A 26824-nucleotide genomic window follows, 5' to 3' on the forward strand; every position below is an offset into this window, starting at 1 on the left:
ACATTGCACAGCAGCAGCACCGCATTAGTGTCTGAATGTTTTTGTGAATGGGTGGGTCAACGTGAGGCTTTATAAAGCACTCTGCGCACTGTGATAGTGTAAATGAAGTCCTTTAGAAGTGCAGTATATTTACAAGTTTCATGAGTCATACTTGAAGGATTTTTTACATCACTTCCAAATTTGAACCACAGTAAAGAGGTAATGCTATTATATAGTAAACCATTCACGGTGATGGAGCCTATCCCTGTAATCTTCAGGCCAGAAGCAGGGTACACCCTGAACTGTTCAGCACCCAATCGCAGCGCACATAGCAACAACCCACATTCGCACTCACATTTGCACCTTTGGACAATTTAGAGTGTTCAATCAACCAACTACAGGTTTTTGGAATGTGAGAGGAAATGGGAGAACCTGTAGAAAACCCACATAGGCAAAGGGAGAACATGCAAACACAGTGTCACGACCAGAACACGGGGTTGGATCCAAACGCACAACTCGGGAGAGATAGAGGAGGTTCGGGAATCGTTTTTATTCAGTCCAGTGTCGGGCATCAAACAGGCAGTCCACGGAAGCAGCAGTAACAAAGTTGTCAGGCATGAGAGGCAGGTCAATAGGCAGGCAAGGGTCGGTACACAGGAGAGTAGGAAAAGAATCAGGAGAGTGCGGGAACGAGGCATGAGGCAACAATCTGGCAAAGGCCAGACCGTACATGGTTACGTGGCATGAGGCGCAGGTGTGCGCTTCACGGGTTGCTGCCGGTGCGTGCCGCGTCAGGGACCAGCACAGCCAGGACAAGGACCGGCAGGGTCATGACACGGGTACAGCTGACATTTGAACCCCGAACTGAATCAGAACTGCACCACCGTGCTGTCCAAAGTTAGTTTTAATTATTTATAGACTTTAAAGAAACAATAGAAAATTTATGGAGGATTTTTCAGAACTGCTGTCAGTTACTTGTACTGACTATTTTGTCATAACGGGAGACTTGAGAAAATCTAAAGAAGTGCATTGCACATATTTGACTTCACTCCATATATAAAGAGTCCAACCCACATTCAAGGTCTTGTCACCTCTAAGGATGTTGAAGTTGTATCAGTTGACATTAAGGATATGGTTACATTTGACCACTTTCTGTGTGTTAGATTACACATTCTCACAAAAGTTCAGACACCTTGTCTATTAAGAAAAAGTACATAAATAAGAGTAACTTCAAAGTTTATGGGTACCTGAGCTGTGTCACAAACTACATTCTCAGACGGTTAATGAAAAGAAGATGAAAGATTATTTTGGGTAAAAGATATCCATCCAGCCATTTGTTTTCTTAGCCAGTTATCCTCACAAGGGCATGGGGAGTGCTGGAGCCTATCCCAGCTGTCAATGGGCAGGAGGCGGGGTACATTCTGATCTGGTTGCCAGCCAATCACAAAATCACACCTAGGGGCAATTTAGAGTGTCCAATTAATGTTGCTTGTTTTTGTGATGTGGAAGGAAACCGGGGTGGAGGAAACCCACGCAGGGACGGGGAGAACATGGAAACTCCACACAGGCGCATCCAGATTGAACCCGGGACCTCAGAACTGTGAGGCCAACGCGTTCCATCTGATCCACTGTGCCGCCAATAAAAGATATTAACCTAGAAAATCTCAAATGTCATGAATGCTATGGAACCTAACACACTCTCTCTATTGGTGAACGTCATCAATGAACCGCAGCAGGCTCACCGGGAAGGCCTTCAGATTAGATTCCATTTGGGACAGGAGCTGTACTGAGGCAGAGACAGCAAGGCTTCAGAGGGCAATCCAAGTAGCACAGAAGATGGTCGGCAGTCCTCTCCCCTCTATGGCACACATTTATTTCTCTCGGTGCCTCAGCAGATCCCTGAAATTTTTTCAGGACACTATACAGCCTGGTTATCAACTGTTGGAGCTCCTGCTATCTAGAATGTGATACAGATGCACAAAAGCAAGGACCAACAGACTAAAGTACATTTTTCCGAGCACCATCACCACCCTGAACCATCATCTTTCCTCAAGCCATGCTATTATTGAAAAGGCATGGTGATTTCAATATCTTGAGAAATACTTTTCATCAGAATTGGGAATCAGAATCAGCTTTAATGGCCAAGTATGTAACGCCACACAAGAAATTTGTCTCCGGCAGTCGATGGCGCCCTGGTATGACATTCATGTTGAGTACGAAGAAGAACAAACAAACTCACAGGAATGAAAAACAGTACACGTTCAATTAATAGGGAACTATTCCTTAAAAGAGTCACTGTTGTGCAAAGATGTAGTCTTCTAGCATTTAGAGCAGTTAGAGAGTGTCAACCCTCCAGAATATGTTGAGCTCATACAGAGTGCCCTTACCCATTCACAGTTCACCTTTTAGACTAGTGCAATGACAATTGTGCCAAGGATGCAGTTTTAAATGACAAATCATGCGATAGTCTACAGTATGTATTACTAATACTGATTAGACCAGCAGGGTGGGAGGGTGTGTCCCAACAATGGCGGAAGGCAGCAAATAGTAAGTTCGCTAATCAAGAATAGAATGACTTAGTTGCAAGAGGAAAAAAACTATTTTAATGCCTGCTAGTTTTGATTTGCATTGATGGGTAGCGCCTACCGAATGGAAGGAGCTGGAAGAGCTGGTGGGCAGGATGTGGAGGGTCCGAAAGGATCCTGCCCGCTCTGGTGTTTTTTCGAGTGGCATGCAAGTCTTCAAGGTTGGTAGGGTGACGCTGACTATCCATTCAGTGGTTTTGATTGTCTGTTGCAGTTGGAGCTAGTCCTATTTTGTGGCTTCCCCAAACCAGACTGTGATGGAGGTACACAGTACTGATTCGATGACTGTTGTGTAGAAGTTCCTCAGAAGTTGCAAGAATTACATCCTTTGCTAGGCTTTTTTGAGGATGGTGTTGATGTTCAACTCCGAATTCAGGTTCTGAGAGACTAATCCCAAGAACTTGAATATCTCACCGGTTGACACGAGACAGTTGGGCAGTGTCAGGGGTTTTGGCTGAGATGAAGGATACCTCCTGAAGTCAACAATAATTTCTACAGTCTTTAGAGTGTTCAGCGCCAGGTTGTGTTGGCCACACCAAAGCTCTAGTCTCTCCACTTCCCGTCGATGCGCAGACTCGTGGCTGTCTTTGTTTAGGCCAATGACAGAGGTGTCGTCTGCCAACTTCAGGAATTTGACAGCTGGGTGCTTTCAGGTGCAGTCGTTTGTGTAGAGTGAGAAGAGCAGAAGAGAGAGGACACAACCTTGGGGTGCCCCAGTGCTGATACTGTGCGTGGATAAAGTCGTGTCCCTCCAGCCTCACCTGCTCTGTCCTGCCCTTCAGGAACTTTTAGATCCACTGGGAGATGACAGGCGAGCCGCAGAGCTGGAGAAGTTTGGAGGAGAGGAATTCAGGGAAGATGGTGTGAGATTCAGTCCACGAACAGGATTCTCACATGTTTCGTCATTGTCAAGATGTTCAAGGAGTTCAAAGTGCAGACCCATGTTGATGGCATCATCCCCAGACCTGTTAGCTCAATTGGCAAACTAAAACACCGTGGAGGAGCACTATGATGGAAAAGACCTTAAAATCAATATGAAGGAAAAGAATGTAAAGAAAGGAATGAAGAAAAACTAAACTCCAAATTGATTGTGACCTCATCAAAGTGTTTGAAATGTTAACCAAGAGTCAGTCAGGGCTAGACAATAACAGTTTTCTGAAATCATCAATAAGAACCTCAATCCTAATTGCAATCTGTTTTCTGTTGGGCGGCACGGGAGCACAGCTGCAGAGCGGTGGCCTCACAGTTCTGAGGTTTAGGGTTCAATCCCAGCCCCGCCTGTGTGGCATTTACATGGTCTCCCCATGCCCGTGTCGGTATTCTCCGGACAATCCGGTTTCCTCCCACATGCCACATTAATTGGAGATTCAAAATTCCCCTAGGTGTGATTGTGAGTGCGACTGTTGACTGTCTCCATGTGCCCTGCGATTGGCTGGCAACCAGTTCAGAGTGTGCCCTGCCACTTGCCCGTTGACAGCTGGGAAAGGCTCCAGCACTCCCCGCGACCCTCGTGAGGATAAGTGGCTAAGATAATGGATGGATGTTTTCTGTGATTGACAAGCTCTTGACCTCCCTTGACAAGAAAGCTCCTAAACTCCTCACAGCGGACAAAAGCAATTAAATTGCTGATTTTTTTATTAGATTAAATATCAGTACAAATCAGAAATTATAAAATCATGCTCCGTCTAAAGTCACTCGGAAAAACGATATCAGCATGTCAAAACTTGATACACTTGGTCAACAAAATAAAGAACAGTTCAGCAGCTACAAACACGTCCTGCCTTGACTCAATACCGCCTGACTTTTTTTTTTTTAAAACAACTGGGAACTCTGTGCTAACTGATTTGCAGACAATCATTTGCTCACTTCAGTCAGGTGAGTTTCCGAAAGCTCTTATTAAAATGGCTGCCATCGAGCCTCTTCTAAAAAAATAGAACACTGGATGTTTCCATTTTAGCAAGCTACTGATCCATCTCAGATATCACTTTCCAAGCCAATATTGACGAGAAGACAATATTTTTTAGTTTTGATCAAGTCGGCAATTTCTTGAACATAAATCGCGTTTTGACTAATTTAAATAACATTTCTGAAGTCATTACAGTTTTGAATCAGCTCCCAGCAAAGTACTAAATGATATAAGGTAAAATACTGATTCGCGGAAGTTGAAATTAAAATACTACATTATGTTCACAGTCTAATCTAAGGTTTACCTGTGAAGGATCAATCGAATTTGTCTCACTTTGCTTTTTACAGTATATGTCATTCTCAATCTGAAGGTTGCAATATTTTATGAAATATGAGTTCTAAATGACAGAGGCTGACTGAAACTTAGAACATGTACAAAATACAACCAACAGGGTAATTTTATTTGGATATTTAATATCTACCATAAATCTAGAGGGAACACACAAAGGGTTGTAACTAAAGAAAGTAAATGACACTAGTAATGGTGAAAGAAAGAAAATAGAAATAGAACATTCTGTGTGGGATTATGCAAACATGAGTGTGGACAGAGAGAGAGGACAAAGTTGGTATTTTGTCTGAAGCTAGTAATTCCCTCCAAATTATTGGGCATTAATATTGTACAATCCAGCAAACAGTTTCAATGGCGACTCATGAATGTAGATCAAGTGGTCTCTGGGATTGGTCTCTCCAGATGCATCTCAGGAGGTGAGGAGATAGGTTTGGTTAAAGAAAAGGATGCTGAAAAATAAAAAACATGCAGAAAAGAGGAAAAAAATGTTCTACACATGTTCTGCGGGAGAGTCACTGATGGTGTAGTGTTACACATGCCTGACTTTTGTGCCGGCAGCATGAGATCAATTCCCACTCAGTGACGGTGTTGTTATATCCCCTGCAACTGACTGGCAACCACTTCAGGGTGTAGTCTGCCTTTTGCCCAAAACTGGCTGGGTTAGGTTCTGGCTCTCCGGTGACCCTTGTGAGGATAAGCAGCTGGGGTCATGGATGAATGGATGTTTTGTGGGAGGTTGCACCTGTTCCTTTTGCTGCCTCTTCAGGGACTCGCTAACAATTTCAGAGCGATCACGCTTGGATGGAAGCATATCTGGTAGTTGAGTAACAGCTGCCCCAATAGCCTAGCGCTGGCCATAGAGGCTGGGAAGCTGAATCTGTTTTCATCTCGGCCTTCACTTTGACTGAACTGCGTGCCTGAACAAAAAGAAGGAGAGGCTTCCCCGTGGCTGGGGAGCTGTAAGCAAGAGCCAGGTCAGGAACCTAAAGGGAAGCCCAAGACAAAAATAAAAAAAGACAGAAGGTGGGGTCATGTGTTAAATACCCTAGGAGGTTGTGGGGAAGAGAGATAGAGAACCCTGGAGAAGACTACTCCAATCGGCTTGAATGTAGTGAACAATTTTCATCCATAAAATGGATTTAAAAATCAGATATTAATTTAAAAAAAAACAACAACTTAGTACTCTTTACTCACAAGCTAGACATATAGAGTGACTATTTTCCTCTTGGGAAATCAACTGCTTTTGATTCCAACCACATTATGCTTCTTGGAGTCAACTCAAGACATAGAGGGATAAAAATATTGTGGCTGCGCTTGTAAGGTTGACACACTGATACAGAATTCAAGGTTTACATTTGGAATAATCTAGCAGCGTTCATAAAGTATCAAAATAGAAATGTTCCATCAAATGCGAGTTCATGGCTCGGCTTAGCAATTGAACTCAACGTCAGTGGTTGTCACCTTGTGTGCACATTTGCCGATATGCCCGATTTTGTTGCTCCCAGTTCAAATGTAGAAATGACTAAACCCGGGGTGTCAAACTCCCTTTGGTCTGCAGGCCAAATACAGCTTAATTTGAGATCAAGCGGGCCGGACCAGTAAACTCATTGCAAAATTACATAGAACTAACAATAAGCCCACTTTTTTCCTTTGTATTAGTCACTAATACTAATAATTAGTGCAAAGAATGAGTAAATTATCAAAATGTTTCTTAACAGAATTTTCCTTTTACATTATGAACAATATATAATGAACAAGAGAATAACATAAGAACATAAATAAAGTATGTGCAATTTTAACAACACTTTTACACAGTTAAACATATATTTAAGTGTGTTGTACATAAAACTGATCACAGAAATAGTAACAATGTTCCAAAAACATTTAGTACCAGCCTTGTGGAACTTAAAAACACTGTTTTTCAACATCTGGAAAGCAATTTGAACAAATGAATAACTTTCACAGCAATTATTCGTCTTGCTTGGAATTTGCCCTTGAAACTTGACATCGTTTATCCTGCACAAGTGCATCAATATGAGGCATCATGTCCTGAGAAGCAGCCAATTTCAGAATCTCATTCAAATGCTTATGTGTGAGCTTTGTTTTATTAATGTTCATAAGTGAGAAAACTTGCTCACAAAGGTAGGTTGTCCCAAACATGGACAATGTTTTAGCAGCTAGTGCTGTCAATGCGGGATAGCCTGGTAGGAGGTACTTGTAAAATGTGTTCAAGCTTACAGAGGCAAATCTGTCCTTCAGTTCTACATCACACTGCAAATCAATGATTTCAAGTTGCATGGCAACGAGCAAATCAGAAGTTTTGACTGTGAATGGTGAGCGAAAAACTGCAAAATCTGTTTCGAGTTCGCTAAAAACCTGAAGTCTTTTCTCAAACTCCATCAACAGCCCTGAAATCTTCTCTTTGTACCGTTTCACGTCAGAATTAACGCTTACTGGGCACATATCTTTTAAACAGGGAAAATGAGCAGGGTCACCGCTTGCCACCTGCGTCTCCCATAACCCGAGCTTTAACTTGAATGCACGTATGCTGTCATAATACTGTGTTACGATTTTTTTGCGTCCCTGCAACATTTTGTTAAGAATATTCAAGTGCTCAGTGATGTCAACCATAAACGCAAGGTCCTGCAGCCACAGATGGTACTGTAATTCCTTAACAGGTTTACCTTTTTTCTCCATGAATTGTCCGATTTCATCACATAAATCAAAGAAGCGCTTTACCACAGCAGCTCTGCTTAACCATCGTACGTTCGTGTGATAAGGCACACCATGGATAATGTTACAGTCACTGAGAAAGCTGTCAAATTGACAATGATTGAGACCTCTGGCTCGGATGAAATTAACAGTTCGGACAACCACCTCCATGACGTGATCCATTCTTAGCGATTTTCTGCATAATGCCTCCTGATGCAAAATGCAATGAAATGTCCAAAAATTACCTCCCCCATTTGCGGCTTGTACTTTATCTCTGAACTTTGTCACAACACCTGCCTTTTTACCGATCATTGACGGCGCACCATCAGTAGCCAGGCTTAAGGCGCGTGACCAGTCCGCTCCGACTCTGTCCAGCGCTCCAACGACGGAGCTGAAAATGTCCTCAGCTGTTGTGGTGTCGATCATCGGCACCAGCTCGAGAAACTCCTCTGTGACATTCAAAGTCTTGTCAACTCCATGAATGAATATGGCCAGTTGAGCGACATCCGTGATATCAGTACTCTCATCAACCGCAACAGAAAATGCCACAAATGACCCCACTTTGCGTTTTAGTTGGTGGTCCAAATCTGCAGAGAGTTCCAAAATCCTTTCTGCCACGGTATTTCTGCTTATATTGGCGAAAGCATGTCGCTTCTCAGGACACACAATTTCAGCAGCCGTCAGCAAGCAGTTTTTGATGAACTCTCCATCACTGTACGGCTTTGATGCCATTGCTATTTGGCTTGCAATTAGGTAGCTGGCTTTCACCGCAGCATCACTGGCTTCTCGGCTCCGGGTGAAAACAGATTGCTGTTTCTTCAGACGCGCCATCATTTCATTTACCTTCTGTTTTCTCAATTCTCCATGCAAACTGCTGTATTTTTCATCATGCTGAGTTTCGTAATGGCGCTGAATATTGTATTCTTTAAGCACCGAAACTTGCTGCTGGCACACCAGGCACATGGGTTTCCCATTCACCTCCCATTCACCATTTTTCTTGAAAAGTCCGACACTCTGTGTCTACTTTTCTCCTTTTTGACATTTTGCTGATGAGGGTGCGAGGCAAACGGAAAAGTAGATAATGCAATTGTCGCCAATAGACGCTGTACAGACGTTCAATTTTACCAGGTCAAGGTGGTCCTAGTTCCGCCGCAGTGTTCCTTTCATGTTGTCTGCACGTACTAAAACACTGCGCCCCTAGCGTATAATACAAGAACTACAAATTTTAAAGAAAATTCATATTTTTTTTATACAATGCAGCTTTCTTCCCCGGGCCGTACCAAACCACCAGACGGTCCGGATCCGGCCCGCGGGCCGTATGTTTGACACCCCTGGACTAAACCAAGATTTCTAGGGGATCTGTGAATTACTTTAGGTCCATTAGGTATCTTCTTGTTGTAGTCACAACAGGGCTGCAAGGAAGAATGGAATTTCTAAAGGTGGGAATGGGGAATGTGGGGGAGTGTTCTGGAAATTGAGTCAGAGTCACGACAGTGGTAAAAAACAAAACAAAACATTCATTGTTCAAGCACACCATCCACTGATGACTGCATAAATATGTATCCTGCATGAACATAAAATATAAAATCCTAAAGAAATGGAGAATGTTTGTTGGGACACACTACAATCATCAATGATCAGACAGTTGTAGCTATAGTCTGTGAAGGAAGCATCTGTTATTAAATTGACAGGATGTATTTGTATTGTTTTTCCTCTTCAAGATTGCTGCTGATGTGGTAAACAAATTCTGCAAAGAAATGAATATCTCAAATCTCTCCGAAATGAGAGAATTCTTGATCTTCGCCAACAGACAGCAAGGTACAATTGAGAAATACTTGACATTTTCCTTTACAGACAGGCTCCACTCTGGATGACCAGACTGTCTGGCAAATACTGTAATCTGAATCAGGCATAACTGAATCTCTTCTTCCTCACAATGAGAAAGTCATCAGTTCAATGATGATTGCACACTGAATAGTGGACAATTTGGGCAATTATTACAAACATACACACATATATTATTAATGAAAAATAGCCATTTAAAAAAAAATCTTGCTCAACCTAAACAGACTTATATTTGAGTTAACGAGAATCATAATACTTGATTGATCCCAGCGGAAAGTGTGAATATAAGTATATTAGTGAATGTGGTGTTGGGACCAAATTTTTAAATCTTTGCTGTGATAAAACTGGTGAAAATGTGACTGTTATTGAATAAATAACTGAAGTATTTAATTTCAGATGGAATGGTGCGCCCTCTTCATTCCAATGAGTATGTGATGGACTTTTTGTTGGATGATGGCTCCATTTTCTTGTCATCAAGGAGAGTGATGTGGCGAAACCCTCTGCATTTCAACAATGATTTATTTGTGGAGTTTCACTTTCAACAGGTAAGTGAACAGTTACTGTCTCCCTCCCTAGATTACCAGTTTCAATGAAAAAAAAAAAAAAAAAGGGGAAATATCTGCCATCTTGTATGTATCACCACAGTGGATGTTTGAAGGTGCTGATTTTAACGCATCTCCAATGTTTGGAGTTTGCATGCTCTCCCCATGCTTGTGTGCGTTTTCTCCGGCTCTGCCAGTTTCCTCATACATTTCCAAAACATGGATGGTAGGGTGGTAATGAAGACTTTAAATTGTCTGTAGTTGTGAAAGTGAGTGTGAAGGATTGTTTCTTTATCTGTACCCTGCCATTGGCTGATCACCAGTTCAGGATGTACCTCTCCCCAGTGTTAGCTTGGATAGACTTGGAAACACACCTGTGACCTGAGTGAGCAGTATGGAAAATGTATACATACATACATACTTTACATATACATATCTTCTTCTTCTTCTTCTTTTCCTTTCGGCTTGTCCCGTTAGGGGTCGCCACAGCGTGTCATCTTTTGCCATCTTAGCCTATCTCCTGCATCTTCCTCTCTAACCCCAACTGCCCTCATGTCTTCCCTCACCACATCCATAAACCTTCTCTTTGGTCTTCCTCTCGCTCTTTTGCCTGGGAGCGCCATCCTCAGCATCCTTCTACCAATATACTCACTCTCTCGCCTCTGAACATGTCCAAACCATCGAAGTCTGCTCTCTCGAATCTTGTCTCCAAAACATCCAGCTTTGGCCGTCCCTCGAATGAGCTCATTTCTAATCCTATCCAACCTGGTCACTCCGAGCGAGAACCTCAACATCTTCATTTCTGCCACCTCCAGTTCAGCTTCCTGTTGTTTCTTCAGTGCCACCGTCTCTAATCCGTACATCATGGCCGGCCTCACCACTGTTTTGTAAACTTTGCCCTTCATCCTAGCAGACACACTTCTGTCACATAACACACCAGACACCTTTCGCCAGCTGTTCCAACCTGCTTGGACCCGTTTCTTCACTTCCTGACCACACTCTCCATTGCTCTGTATTGTTGACCCCAAGTATTTGAAGTCGTCCACCCTCGCGATCTCTTCTCCCTGTAGCCTCACTCTTCCCCCTCTACTTTTCTCATTCACGCACATATATTCTGTTTTACTTCGGCTAATCTTCATTCCTCTCCTTTCCAGTGCATGTCTCCATCTTTCCAATTGTTCCTCTGCATGCTCCCTGCTTTAACTGCATATGACAATATCATCTGCGAACATCATGGTCCAAGGGGATTCCAGTCTAACCTCATCTGTCAGCCTATCCATTACCACTGCAAACAGGAAGGGGCTCAGAGCTGATCCCTGATGCAGTCCCACCTCCACCTTAAATTCCTCTGTCACACCTAAGGCACACCTCACCATTGTTCTGCTACCATCATACATGTCCTGTACTATTTTAACATACTTCTCTGCCACACCAGACTTACGCATGCAGTACCACAGTTCCTCTCTTGGTACTCTGTCATAGGCTTTCTCTAGATCCACAAAGACACAATGTAGCTCCTTCTGACCTTCTCTGTACTTTTCCACGAGCATCCTCAAGGCAAATAATGCATCTGTGGTAACTTTACATATACATATATATATATATATATATATATATTTCCATCCGTACATCTTCTTAGCCGCTTATCTTCAGAATGGTCGCAGGGATTGCTGTGGAGCCTATCCGAGCTGTCAACAGTCAGAAGGCAGGGTACACCCTGAACTGGTTCCCAGCCAATCTCAGGGCACAAAGAGACAAACAGCCGCCCTCACAATCACACCTAGGGGCAACTTAGAGTGTCCAATTAATGTTTTATGTTTTTGGGATGTGGGAAGAAACCAGAGTGCCTGGAGAAAACCCACGCAGGCACGGGGAGGACATGCAAACTCCACACAGGGAGGGCTGGGATACTCACAGTTCTGAGGACCGGGGTTCAAATCCCACCCTCGCTTGTGTGCTATTTGCATCTTCTCCCCATGCCGGCGTAGGTTTTCTCCAGGCACTCTGATTTCCTTCCACATTCCAAAACTAGCAGAATTGGAATCAGAATCATCTATAATGGCCAAATATGTAACACACAAGGAATTTGTCTCCAGTAGTCGGTGCCACCCTGGTATGAAATTCACGTTGAGAACTAAGAAGAACAAATAACCAAGAATGAAGAAAAATAGACATTCAAGTAATAGGGAACCATTTCTTATAAGAGTTCCAGTTGTAGAAAGATGCAGATTCTTTTTGCATTGATAGCAGTTAGAATGCATCAAGCCTCTGCATTATGTTAAGCTTATACAGTGTCCTTCACCGATCACTGTTATAGACCAGGTCATTGACAATTGTGCCAAGGATACAGTTTTAAGTGACGAATCATGCGATAGTCTACAGTATACAGTGAAGAAAAGAAGTATTTGAACACCCTGCTATATTGCAAGTTCTCCCACTTAGAAATCATGGAGGGGTCTGAAATTTTAATCGTAGATGCATGTCCACTGTGAGAGAAATGACAATGTAGGATTTTTTAATGATTTATTTGTGTGATACAGCCACAAATAAATATTTGAACAGCAGAGAACAACAATGTTAATATTTGGTACAATAGCCTTTGTTTGCACTTACATAGGTCAAACGTTTCCTGGAGTTGTACCAGGTTTGCACAAATTGCAAAGGAGGGATTTTGGCCCACTCTTCCACACAGATCTCCACACAGATCTTCTCTAGATCAGACAGGTTTCTGGGCTGCCGGTGAGAAACACGGAGTTTCACTTCCCTCCAAAGATTTTCTATTGGGTTTAGGCCTGGAGACTGGCTAGGGCACGGCAGATCCTTGATATGCTTCTCACGGAGCCACTCCTTGGTTTTTCTGGCTGTGTGCTTCAGGTCATTGTCATGTTGAAAGACCCAGCCATGACCCATCTTCAGTGCTCTGACTGAGGGAAAGGAGGTTGTTCCCCAAAATCTCAATACATCGCCGCGGTCATCCTCTCCTTAATACAGTCCTGTCCCATGTGCAGAAAAACATTCCCATGCTTCACAGTAGGGGCGGTGTTCTTGGGATGGAACGTAATCATTCATCTTCCTTCAAACATGGTTTGTGGAATTAAGACCAAAAATTTCCATGTTGGTCTCATCTGACCACAAAACCTTCTCCCATGACTCCTCTGTATCATCTAAATGGTCATTAGCAAACTAAAGACGGGCCTTGACATGTGCTGGTTTTCGCAGGAAAGCCTTCCGTGCCATGCATGATTTCAAACCATGATGTCTACATGTATTACCAACATTCACCTTGGAAATGGTGGTTCCATCTCTTTTCAGATCATTGACCAAGTCCTGTTGTGTAGTTCTGGGCTGATTTCTCACCTTTCTAAGGATCATGGAGGCCCCACGATGCATAGGGCTCCACTCCGATTGAGATTGACTGTCATGTTTAGCTTCTTCCATTTTCTAATGATTGCTCCAACAGTGGACTTTTTTTTTTTTCCACCAAAATCCTTGGCAATTTCTCCGTAGCCCTTTTCAGTCATGTGGAGTTGTACAATTTTGTCTGGTGTCTTTGGACAGCTCTTTGGTCTTGGCCATGTTGCAATTTTGAGTCTTAGTGATTGTATGGGGTGGACAGGTTTCTTTATGCCGCTCACGACCTCACACAGGTGCATCTGATTCAGGATAATACATGGAATGGAAGTGGACTTTTAAATAGGCCTAACAGGTCTTTGTGGGTCGAATTCTAGCTGATATAGGTGTTTAAATACTTATTTGCAGCTGTATCACACATAAAAAAATCGTTTAAAAAAAAATCATAATTTCTTTTTAGATTATCTCTCTCTCACAGTTGACATGCGCCTACAATGAAAATTGCAGATCCTTCCATGATTTCTAAGTGGGAGAACTTGTAATATAGCTGGGTGTTAAAATACTCATTTTCTTCACTGTATATGTATGTAATACTATACTATAATACAAATACTGATTGGACCAGCAGGCTTTGAGGGTGCGTCCAAAAAAACATCACAAGGCAGAAAATAATGGGTCCGCTGATCAAGAATTTAAACACTTCATTGCAAAATGGAAAAAACAGTTTGAATGACTGGTAGTTTTTATTTGCATTGATCGGTTTTCCTACCCGACGGAACGACCTGGAAGAGCTGATGGCCAGGATGTGGAGGGTCCAAGAGGATCCTGCCCGCTCTGGTCCTAGTTTGAGTCTTCAAGGGTGGGTCGCATGGTGCTTATAATCCATTCAGTGGTTTTGATTGTCCATTCCAGTCGGAGTTGGTCCTTTGTGGCAGCCCCAAACCAGTGTCATGGATGTACACAGTAATGATTGTATGACCGTTGTGTAGAACTGTCTCAACAGCTCTTGTGACAGGCCATGCTTCCTCAGAAGTTTCCAGAAGTACATCCTTTGCTGGGCTTTTTTGAAGATGGAGTTGATGTTCGTCTCCCACTTCAGGTACTCTTAGACTGTAATTCCCAAGAACTTGAAGGTCTCAATGGTTGACATGAGACAGTTGTACAGTGTGAGGGGCAGCTGTGGTGAAGGATGCTTCCTCAAGTCTACAATCATTTCTCCAGTCCTTAGAGTGTTCACTGCCAGGTTGTGTTGACCACACCAAAGCTCCAGTGTCGCCACTTCCTGTCGATACGCAGAGTCATTGCCATCTTTGATGGGGCCGATGTCTGTGGTGTCATCTGCGAACTTCAGTAGTTTGACAGTCGGGTCCCGTGTGACGCTCTTGAAGTGGTCCAGCACAAGGTGTTCAAAGGACTTCATGACCACATATTTCGGGCCAACAGGACTGTAGTCATTAAGCCCTGAGATAGTTGCTTTTTTTGTAACTGGTATGATGGTGGACCATTTGAAGCAGGCTGGTACCTCTTCAAAATCTTTGTGGAGACAGCAGCAAGTTAGTCTATGCAGACTTTAAGGCAGGATGGGGACATAATGTCCAGGCCCAGCGCTTTGTTGCTCTTTTGTTGTTTGAAGATCTGCCTCACGTCCCTTTCATGGATATTAAACAATGGAGTGGACGGCGGTGGAGGTTTGTGGATGTGCGGAGTGAAAGTGTCCTTTTCAAATCTGCAGTAAAAGCTTTTGAGTCTGCTATTGTTTTCTACTGGGGGGAGCGTCGCTTGTAATTAGTGAGCAATTGTAATACGTACCAGACTGATTCGGACTCATTCGTGCCAAGATGTTTTTTCCAGTTTTGCAGCATAATCCCTGTTTGCAATGTTAATTTCTTTAGTCAACTGGTTTTTAGTGCAATTGTAGAGGGCCTTGTCCCCATTATGATATGCGACCTCTTTACCCTGGCCGAGTTGCCTATGTTTGTCTGTAAACCACGGCTTGTTGTTATTGAACGTGTTAAAAAAAATTGTTGCACACACAACTCCTCACAAAAACTGGCATTTGCTTTTCCTTTCGACTTGTCGCCTCAGCGTGTCATCTTTTTCCATCTAAACCTATCTCGTGCATGTTGGATTTCACAAAAACTGACATACACAGTCAAAGTATCCATGAATTCATCAAACCTGCTCACTGAATTTTCAAAGACATTGCAGTCTGTGCAGTCAAAGCAGCTTTAAAGTTTTAGTTTTGCCTCATTGGTCAACTTTTTAACTGATTTTACCAAAACCTTCGTGTACTTGAGTTTTTGCCTGTGTGTAGGTATTAAGTAGATTAAGGAGTGATCTGAAGAGCCTATTGGAGCATGGTGAACTGCGTGATATGAGTGTTTGATTGAAGTATAACAGTGGTCTAGACCAGGGATGGCAAACTCATTTCATATTATGGGCAACATATGCACTCGGTAGATGTCAAGTGGGCTGGACCATTACAATGATACCATACTCTGCTCCAAATAACCAAAATCTTTCCTTTGTTTTAGTTTAGAGCACAAGAACATGAGGAAAATGTTGAAATTGAATGAATATTCTTTTTACAAAACATTTCATGAAACACCTCAGATTTCCTGAGACAAATGTGCAATTTACTTTTATCATTCACAAATATTGCATTGCAACAGATCCCACTGATTTTATAAAGGCATAAAACTTTAACAAGTAATCGGTATTGAAAAATATAGTAATGCATTTTAGGATTAAACGAGATTGATAAAGAAAGGCATTTGTAAACCATTTACACATGTGCATATGAAATCTAAATTTAATCCCTTCCGAGGCTTTACACACTAAGGAGAGTGCTATTAAATGTGTAAAGAAAAAGTAATCACATGTCCTGTAAATGTGTAAACTTCATACATGAAACACACACACATGGACAATACAGACTGAAAATTCATGGCGTTGGATGAACAGTAGAATTCCACCATACTGTTTTGGAGTGAAGTTGCTGACTAACATTAAATTGCACATTTTTTAATCACCACAGTAAGGATTCATCTTCACAGAGCTGCATTTTTTCAATGCAAACAAAGGCAGCATTTTCTGATTCTGATTGTCGTACCAGGGCAGCACCGACGGCCGGAGAAAAATTCCTTGTTTTACACACTTAGGGGTCACCAAAGCGTGTCATGTTTTTCCATTTAAGCCCATCTCGTGCATCTTCTTCTCTAACATCTACTGTCCTCACGTCCTCCCACACAACATCCATCAGCCTTTTCATTGGTCTCCTCACTATTTTGCCTGGCAGCTCCATGCTCAGCACCCTTCTTCCAATATACTCACTCTCTCGTCTCTGAACATATCCAAACCATCTAAGTCTGCTCTCTCTAACCTTGTCTCCAAAACATCAAACTTTGGCTGTCCTTCTTTCTAATCCTATCCAACCTGTTCACTCCAAACAAGAACCTCAGCATCTTCGTTTCTGCTACCTCCAGTTCTGCACTGGAACACTGCAACAGGAATGTTGTTCCTTCAGTGCCACTGTCTCTAATCTGTACATCATGGCAGGCCTCACCACTGTTTTATAAATCTAGCAGAGACTCTTCTGTCAAGGAGAACACCAGACACCTTCTGTCAACTGTTCCACCTCGCTTGGACCCGTTTCTTCAGTTCTTTACCACACTCTCCGTTGCTCTGGATTGTTGACCCCAGTATTTGAAGTGATCCAGCCTTGCTGTCTCTTCTCCCTGGAGCTTCACTCCTCCTCCTCTCCCCCTCACATTCATGCACAAATGTTTTGTATTACTTCGGCTAATCTTCATTCCTCTCCATTCCATTGCGTGACTCCATCTTTCTAATTATTCCTCCGCCTGCTCCCTGCTTTCACTGCAGACCACACACTATCATCTGCAAACATCATGGTCCAAGGGGATTCCAGTCAAACCTCATCTGTTAGCCTATCCATTACTACCGCAAACAGGAAGGGCTCAGCGTGGATCACTGACGCAGTCCCACCTCCACCTTAAATTTTTCTGACACACCAACGGCACACCTCACCGCTGTTCTGCTGCCCTCATACATGTCCTGTACTATTCTGACATATTTCACCGCCACACCAGACTTACGCATGCGGTACCACAGTTCCGCTCTTGGTATTCTGTCATAGGCTTTCTCTAGATCCACAAAGACACAATGTTGCTCCTTCTGATCTTCTCTGTACTTTTCCACGTGCATCCTCAAGGCAAATAATGCATCTGTGGTACTCTTTCTTGGCATGAAGCCATACAGTTGCTCGCAGATACTTACTTCTGTCCTGAGTCTAGCCTCCACCACCACCACTACTCCTACTACACCTACTACTACTCCATTACTCTTTCCCATAACTTCATTGTGTGGCTCATCCTTTTTATTCCTCTGTCATTTCCACAGCTCTGAACATGGCCTTTGTTCTTAAAAATGGGGACTTGCACACTTTTCCACCATTCTTCTGGCATCTTCTCTCCTGCTAATAGTCTATTGAATAAGTTGGTCAAAAAACTCCACAGCCACCTCTCCAAATTGCTTCCATACCTCCACTGGTATGTCATCAGGACCAACTGTCTTTCCATTTTTAATTTTGTTCAGTGCCTTTCTAACTTCCCCCTTACTAAACATTGGCACTTCCGGGTCATTCACGCTTGCCTCTTCAACTCTACCTTCTCTCCCATTTTCTTCATTCATTAACTTCTCAAAGTACTCGTTCCATCTACTTAGCACATTACTGGCACCAGTCAACATATTTCCATCGCTATCCTTAATCACCTTTACTTGCTGCACATCCTTCCCATCTCTATCCCTCTGTCTGACCAACCTGTAGAGATCCTTTTCTCCCTCTTTCGTATCCAACCTGGTGTACATGTCTTCATATGCCTCTTGTTTAGCCTTCGCCACCTCTACCTTTGCCCTACGTCACATCTCAATGTATTCCTTCCGCCTCTCCTCAGTCCTCTCCGTGTCCCACTTCTTCTTTGCTAATCTCTTTCCTTGGATGACTTTTCCACCACCAAGAAGGCGCCCCAAGTACTCTCCTTCCTGCCTCTCTGAGTACCTTGGCAGTAGCATTCATGTCTTCTGGGAGCTCTTCCTGTCCATCTCGAGCCTGTCTCACCTCTTTCCGAAAGGCCACACGACATTGTTCTTTCCTCAACTTCCACCACCTGATTCTCTGCTCTACCTTTGTCTTAATCTTACTACCCCCTACCAGAGTCATCCTACACACCACCATCCTATGCTGTCGAGCTTCACTCCCTCCCACCACAACCTTACAATCAGTAACCTCCATCAGATTACATCGTCTGCACAAAATATAATATACCTGCATGCTCCAACCTCCGCTCTTTTAGGTCACTCTATGTTCCACTCTGTTCTGGAATTAAGTGTTCACCACTGCCAATTCCATCTTTTTTGCGAAGTCCACCACCATCTGACCCTCAAAGTTCCTTTGCCGAATGCTGTACTTACCCATCACTTCTTCATCGCCCCCGTTTCCTTCGCCAACGTGTCCGTTGAAATCTGCACCAATAACAACTGTCTCTCTCTCTCTCTGGGATCCTCAGGACTACTTTGTCTAGTTCCTTCCAAAATTTCTCTTTCAACTCAAGGTCACATCCTACTTGTGGGGCATAGCTGCTAATCACACTAAACATAATACCCTCAATTTCAAATTTCAGCCTCATTTCTCGATCTGACACCTCAAAGAAATTTTTAGTCAGCTCTTCCTTTAAAATAACCCCGACTCCATTTTTCTTCCCATCTACTCCACGGTAAAACAATATAAACCCTGCTCATAAACTTCTAGCCTTACTCCCTTTCCACTTGCTCTCTTGGATGCACAATACATCAACCTTTATCCTAATCATCATGTCAAATAACTCCTGAGCTTTTCCTGTCATAGTCCCAACATTCAAAGTCCCTACACAGAGTTGTAGGGACTGTGCATGCATCTTTTTCTTCTGCCGACTAAGTCGCTTTGCTCCTCTTTTTTGTCTTCGACCAACATTACCTGAATTTCTACCTACGCCTTGCAGATAGACAGTGCCGGGGGCGGGCGTAGTTAGCCCGGGCCACGTCCTATCCGTTATGGAAGTCATTTGATGAACGTTCATATATATGGTCAAGAGACCTAAATCAGAATGTAGGAAAGCAGAACGCAAGTGGAGAAAAACTAAACTACAAATTAACTATAACCTCTCAGACTGTATTTGTAATTTTAACCAAGAGTTAGTCAGAGCTAGACAGCAACACTTTTCTGAAATCATCAGTAAGAACTTCAACAATACACGTGCTCTGTTTGCTGTGGTTGACAAGCTTACATCCCCCCGAATTAGATAGATCCAGAACTCATAACATCTGACAAATACAATGAGTTTGCCTGTTATTTTAGTGAAAAAATAATCCATCAGGTCAAATGTCTGCACAAATCACCAAAAAGATAGAATTATTTCATATCTGAAGGCACACAGAGAAAATTATATTAACTTGTCAGAATTTAATACAGTTGAAAAAAAAACTGTAGAGAAAACGGTTCAGCAGTTGAAACCATCAACAAGCTGTCTCGACTCAATACCATCTGACTTTTTCAAAACTATTGTGAAGTCAGTGCTACCTGATTTTCAGCAAATAATCAATTGCTCAATTGCCACTGTTCAGCCTCTTCCAAAAATCAGAGCACTGGACAGAATCTGCTCTTATCAAAGTGCTAAATGATATAAGGTTGAATGCTAACTCAGGAAAGGTGTAAATTTTGGTCTTGTTGGACTCAGCATGGCTTTTGATATGGTAGATCATAATATACTGCTGAACAGGTTGGAAACGTGGGTAGGACTAAATGGAACAGTCCTTAAATGGTTTAGGTCCTACCTGGAGGAAAGGAGCTACTTTGTGACCATTGGAAGTGCTCAGTCTTAGCAGATGGCAATGACCTAATGACCAATGTCCCTCAAGGGTCAGTTCTTGGACCTCTCCTGTTCAGCCTGTATATGCTACCCTATGGTTAAATTCTTCAAAACTTTAATTTTGACTATCATAGCTATGCAGATGACACACAGTTATATTTAGCAGTGTCTCCAGATGACTACATTTCAATTGAGGTGTTATGCCACTGTCTTAATGAAATAACTGTGTGAGGCAAAATCTTCTTCAACTAAATCACAACAAAACTGAGACAATTGTTTTAGGCAATAAAGAAAAGAAAATTGCTGTTTGTCAACACCTGGACTCTATGTCTTTAAAAACCAAAGACCAAGTCCAAAACCTTGATTGTTGAATGTCAAGTCGGAACTTGACATTTAACAATCATATCAAATCAATCACAAAAACTGCCTTCTACCATCTGGAAAACATATCTAGTCTTGTATGTGTCAAGCAGACCAGGAAAAGGTCCATGCTTTTATCTCAAGTCGACTTGACTACTGTAATAGTCTTCTGACTGGACTCCCCAAAAAGAGTATCAAACAGCTGCCGCTCATTCAGAATGCTGCAGCTCGCGTTCTAACCAAAACAAAGCGATCAGAGCATGTAACTCCAATCCTAAAGTTCTTGCACTGTCTTGCAGTCAGTTTAAGAATAGATTTTAAAGTTCTGCTACTGGTCTATAAATCATTTAATGATTTAGGTCCTGAATCCATGAAAGAAATGCTTACGGAATACAAACCCAGTAGAGCTCTGAGATCGACTGACTCAGGTCAAATAGTGGAGTACAGAGTCCAAAGCAAACATGGTGAAGCAGCGTTTAGCTATTATCCTGCACACAAATGGAATAAGTTGCCATAAGTTGAAAACTCTTTTTTCTCATGCTTTTTAGAGTATATCCACTTTTTAATAATAATATGGTTTTAATTGTCTTTTTAAAAATATATATTTTGTTTGTCATTTGGATTGTTTTTATCCTGTTTTAAATCTCTTTGTTTGCAAATGCTTTTAATCATGTAAAGCACATTGCGTTACATCATGTATGTAATGCACTACACAAATAAATTTTCTTTACTATGCTTTGCTTAACTGTGAAAGGTGAGCGAAAAACTCTGTCTCAAGTTCACCAAATACCTGAAAAGGTTTCTGAAACTCCTACAATAATCCTGCAATCTTGTCTTTGTACCGTTTCACATCCGCATCAGGTCTGGTCGCACATGTATATCTCTCAGACGGGAAATGAGCAGGGTCGCCACTTGCCAGTTGCGTCTCCCACAAAGTCAGGTTCAACTTAAATGCATCTATGTTGTCAGAAAACTGTGAGAACTTTTTTGCGGCCTTGCAATAATTTGTTCAGATTGTTCACGTGTTCAATAATAACCACCAAAAATGCAAGGTCCTGTAGACATTCCCGAGGTTGCAACTCCAACATCTGTTTTCCTTCCATTTTCCTTTTTCTTCATGAACTATCCGATTTCTTCTCGTAGATCAAAGAAATGCCTCACCACAGTGCCTCTGCTTAACCATCTCACTTCAGTGTGTTATGGCAGGCTGTGGGTAATGTTGCTGTCACTGAGAAGTTTGTCAAACTGACAATGGTTCTGTCCTCTGGATCAGACGGAATTTACAGTGTGAATAACCACCTCCAAGATGTGGTCCATTTTCAAGGACTTGCAACACAATGCCTCCTGGTGTAAAATACAGTGAAATGTCTAGAAACGATTTCCTCCATTGAGGGCTTGTACTTTCTCTCTGAACTTTGTCGCGACACCGGCTTTCTTTCCTACCATGGATGGTGTGCCTTCTGTAGCCAGACTGATAGCACGGGACCAGTCCACTCCAACTCTGTCCAGTGCAGCAACGACAGAGCCGAAAATGTCTCCGGCTTTTGTGGTGTCCATCATTGGCACCAACTCAAGAAACTGTTCAACAACAGTAAATGTCTCATCAACTCCACGAATAAATAAGCCATGTTGTCCCACATCTGTGATGTCAGTGCTCTCGTCAATTGCAACGGAAAATGCAATATATGACTTGACTCTCTGTCTAAATCCTCTCTGCTATAGTATTCCTTGTTAGCCTAATATTGGCAAAAGGTTCCCACTTCTCAGGACATACAAGTTCAGCACCTTCAAAATTGGGTAGATGGTTTTTACTGCTGCTTCACTGAATTGTCGGCTCTGGATGAAAGTTGACTGCTGTTTCCTCAGACCTGCCTGCAATTTGTTGATCTTATCTCTTCTCAGTAGTCAATGTAAGCAGTCATATTTTTCACTGTGAAGAGTCTCGTCGTGGTGTTGAATATTATATTCCTTCAATCCCTAAACTTAATGCAAACACACCAAGCACGAAGGTTTTCTGTGCGTTTCTATAAATATATCGGACGCGGTCCATTTTTTTATTGAAAATTCTACACTTTGTCTACTTTTCTCCGTTTGGATAATGAGATTTTTGCTAATGAGGGTGTACCCACCTGCTGTGTTCTATCTGTCTCAGTGACAAACTGAGACTGCTGTTGTCTTCTTCTCTGATCAAAACAATGTCTTCTGCTCTGATAAAAAAGAAAAAAAAAACAATATGCCCCCTACCGGATAATTCATGAATTGCATCTTGTTAAAAACATTTATTCTGTGTCTTTTATGGTTTCTTTCTTTTAAATTATCCTGCGGGCCTGATGGAACCTCCTTGCGAGCCGGTTCCAACCCTTAGGCCATATTGTTGTTTTGCCAGGTCAAGAGTCGTATTTTCACTCAGACATTTTACATGCTGATTGTATTTAGGGATTTTGTTGATAGATTTAGCTTTGTTAAAATCTAGAGTAATGAGGGTTACCGTAATTTCTCGAGTATAATGCGCCCTGAAGTATAATGCACACTCCCAAAGTTGACCTAAAAAAAAAAAAAAAAAATCAGGAAAACCCTTCTACCAATGTACGCGCACCACCAGTTTCCCACTACCCATATGCTCAGAATATTAGGAATGATCTATATTTATATTTTGCTAGGTTTCTACTTGTATTGTTTTTCAAAAACTGTCCATACAACAATCATTGATAATAATCTGCATGTTCTGATGTAGCGGTAATATAATCTCAGTACAGGCCACGGGACACGCTTGTCCTGGTTGCTGTAATTGTCTGAACAGAATATTAATATTCACTTGCCCCGTTAGGGGTTGCCACAGCGTGTCATCTTTTGCCATCTTAGCCTATCTTCTGCATCTTCCTCTCTAACCCCAACTGCCCTCATATCTTCCCTCACCACATCCATAAACCTTCTCTTTGGTCTTCCTCTCGCTCTTTTGCCTGGCAGCTCCATCCTCAGCACCCTTCCACCAATATACTCACTCCCTCGCCTCTGAACATGTTTGTGCATGGTGCAGTATATCCACTACATTACACATCCTTGGCCAAGCCTTCAAAAGAAGCTTTATGGCTCATCTCCTGTCCGAAAAAGATCCATTTATTTGGTGCATCGCTGTGGAACTCAGCATTGATGACTTGAAATATTTTTTTAATCCCATCAGTTTGGGTTGCGCAGCTCAACCTCTCCCCCTCCATTCGGCTCCAATCCGTAGCATTTCACTATGGCGTCAGGTGGGTATCAAAACAACGTGTGCTCAAATTACGTAGAAACGAGCATAATGAGCAATTTTTTTCAAAAGCGAGCATTTCAATTGTGTGAGCGCTACCGTTTTTTTTTTTGTTTTTTTTGGTCCCCATGACGCTCGTATTACGTAATTTGAGCTCACGTTGTTTTGATACCCACCTGAAGCCAATGAGGCGAGCTATCGTTGTTTTGGACTGAAACGCTACTTCTGAGTTGCCAGCATCATCGGCACGAGTGATGGCACATTTCTTTTAAAAGCAGCTGCACAACTAGCCATTGTGGTCGACAATTTTTGTCTTAGTTTACGTTTAAACAAATTCATGGGCAGTCATTTCTGATCTTTGGTGCAGTAGCAACAAGCATGCTACGCTAACAATCATAAAATGCAAGATCCCGGAGGAGCTCTGAGAGCTCAGGTTGGGGGCACACATTACCGTACTATATATAAATGTGTAACATAGCACCAAATATGTCGAAATGTATATGTATGCCTTTTTTTTTTTAACCACGCTATGTACCTGTATACGACGATACAATGTGATTGTATTTTTTATTTTTCATACATACCTAAATGTAAGGTGCTCTATTAACTTTTTAAAAATATTTTTGGAAAAATGTGCTTATTATTTTTGAGAAATTACAGTAAATCTGGGTGGTTTTTCTTTATCTCGTTTATCTGCTTGACAAGTGTTCGCATTGCTGTGTTCATGGAATCACCTACGAGAATGAATGAGACAAATTCACCCAGCGAGTAAAACGGCTTACAGTTCAAGATCAATGACTCCGATAGTGAGCTGCAGTGTGTGAGTTGTGTAACATCCATGCACCATTTCTCATTGATATAAAAGCATATTCCACCGCCTTTAGATTTCCGTGCTTGCTCAGCATTGTAGTCCGCCCAATAAAGATGTCATAGACATCCCAGTGGCAGCCATATTGCCTGCAACGTCATTTGCAGATGTCACACTGGGATAGGCACCATTGTGAAGACCCAGTGCCACCTGCTATGGCAGATGAACTAGAGAGCTTTTTGGATTTTTCTGGCGCCCCTTCTAAGACTGAGGCTCTTTTTTGAAGAAAAGCACATCATAGAAGCAAGTGAAGTGACCGGCACCATATTACCTTTTCATTTTGAGCCATATTAGACAATATGGGGATCGCTTCGAACTGACAACAGATGGACGAGGAGAACGAGGAACCCAATCAAATATTCAAAATGACTTGTGTATGTAGCGTACTCAGGAGGAGCCATTCTGGGCGAAGTAACTCCGGTGGGGAGAGAGTGCCTTTCTCCTCCCTGTCCCTGTGACAGCACGAGCCGGCCAGCCTCCCACCATGACCCACCTCCACGTCAGGTGAAACGGCTGATAACTACAGAGACCGGCGATATGATCCGGATCTTTTGTTACATTCTGAGAGAATGATTACATTGTCGGATGTGGACGGATCTTTTTATTCATCCTGCTGCTATCGGACAAGTACACGGATACTACCGATATCACGTGGATCTTTTCTTACATTCTGAGAGAAGGATTACTTCGTTGGACGCCAGGAGATTTTTATTTTGACCAATTAGTAATTAATTACGACCAAAAAGTTCCATTTTGGTCTCATCTGACCACAAAACCTTCTCCCATGACTCCTCTGTATCATCCAGATGGTCATTTGCAAATTCAAGATGGGCCTTGACATGTGCTGGTTTAAGCAGAGGAATCTTTCATGCCATACATGATTTCAAACCACGACATCTTAGTGTATTACCAACAGTCACCTTGGAAATGGTGATCCTACCTCTTTTCAGGTCATTGACCAAGTCCTGTCATGTAGTCCTGGGCTGATTCCTCAGCTTTCTAAGGATCACTGAGACCCCACGAGGTGATATCTTCCACTCCGATAGAGATTGACCGTCTTGTTTAGCTTCTTCTATTTTCTAATGATTGCTTCAACGGTGGACCTTTTTTTACTTTACTTATTTGCAGCTGGATCACACAAATAAATCGTTAAAAAAAAAAAAAAAAAAAAAAAAATCATACATTGTGATTTCTGCATTTTTCTTTTTAGATTACTCTCTCACAGTGCACATCCACCTACGACGAAAATTTCACACCCCTTCATGATTTCTAAGTGTGAGAACTTGCAATATACCAGGGTGTTCAAATACTTATTTTCTTCACTGTATGTATGTATATATATTTTTTTCCTGATTTATGTTGTTGTATGACCACATTTTTTTTAGAACTGCTTCACATCTGTGTGGCATGGAGTCAACAAACCCTTTCAGCTCTTATTCAACTCCAACATTCCTTAATGACATTCCACAATTCATTTACTGTATCTTTTTTGGTTTTGCTTCAGAAACAGCAGTTTTGATGTCACCTGTCAGATATGTTCCTCGAAAAAACAGCTAAGACAAGCCTGAGGACTGTAGAGAGTGAACTCAAACCAAGATTGTCTTTCTCGCAAGGGAAGGCTGGGAGTCAGAACCACTGTGTGAGTGCGCTCACTCAGACTGCCAAAGTGCTAGTCTCTGTCTGCTCTTTTTATTACTTTCTCAGGTAAAAGAGTTACAAGCTTACACAGTGAAAATCCTGACACAGATGGCTACACCAACAGGACATAAACATGAAGGTACATCTTCAAGGCTGCAAGAGTGTCCTGATAAACCCACAAGAGAAAAAGCAGGACATTGTTTAAAGACCTGTTTATGGGATTTGGGGGTATCATCTTGTGGTAGAAAAGCGTTGTCGTCTCCCTGTGTTGAGGAGTATCTGCTTAAGATCAGAAGGGAAACACGCTGAGGTCAGGATGTAGACATCGCTTCCCAGTGTTCAAGAGTATCTGGTTGAGGTCGGCAGGGGGGCATCGCCTCCCAGGTGTCACTGGGTCACACTCCAAGACACGCACGCAGCTCACAAAGAGAATAATTCAGACTAAAACTAACAGAAACAAACGCATGATACAACAATTCTAACAGTAACTATAGTAGTAATGATATACTTTTTATCATGG

At 42.3% G+C, this 26824-nt stretch overlaps 1 protein-coding gene across 4 annotated transcripts in view; it reads left to right on the forward strand.

The window, feature by feature from the left end:
- The window catches only part of myo15b (myosin XVB), a 160675-nt gene that overhangs the window by 116767 nt on the left and 17084 nt on the right, over positions 1–26824 (forward strand). For 3 of the 4 annotated variants that reach the window (XM_061809561.1, XM_061809562.1, XM_061809563.1), the window contains exons 37-38: positions 9252–9348; positions 9772–9920. In XM_061809561.1, coding sequence (XP_061665545.1) covers positions 9252–9348; positions 9772–9920 — 246 coding nt within the window. Of the gene's footprint in view, positions 1–9251; positions 9349–9771; positions 9921–26824 lie in introns of those variants that run through there. The other variant, XM_061809564.1, reaches the window with a different exon arrangement.

The sequence above is a fragment of the Syngnathoides biaculeatus genome, chromosome 22 (genome assembly GCF_019802595.1).
Source record: "Syngnathoides biaculeatus isolate LvHL_M chromosome 22, ASM1980259v1, whole genome shotgun sequence".
Taxonomy (NCBI): Eukaryota; Metazoa; Chordata; class Actinopteri; order Syngnathiformes; family Syngnathidae; genus Syngnathoides; species Syngnathoides biaculeatus.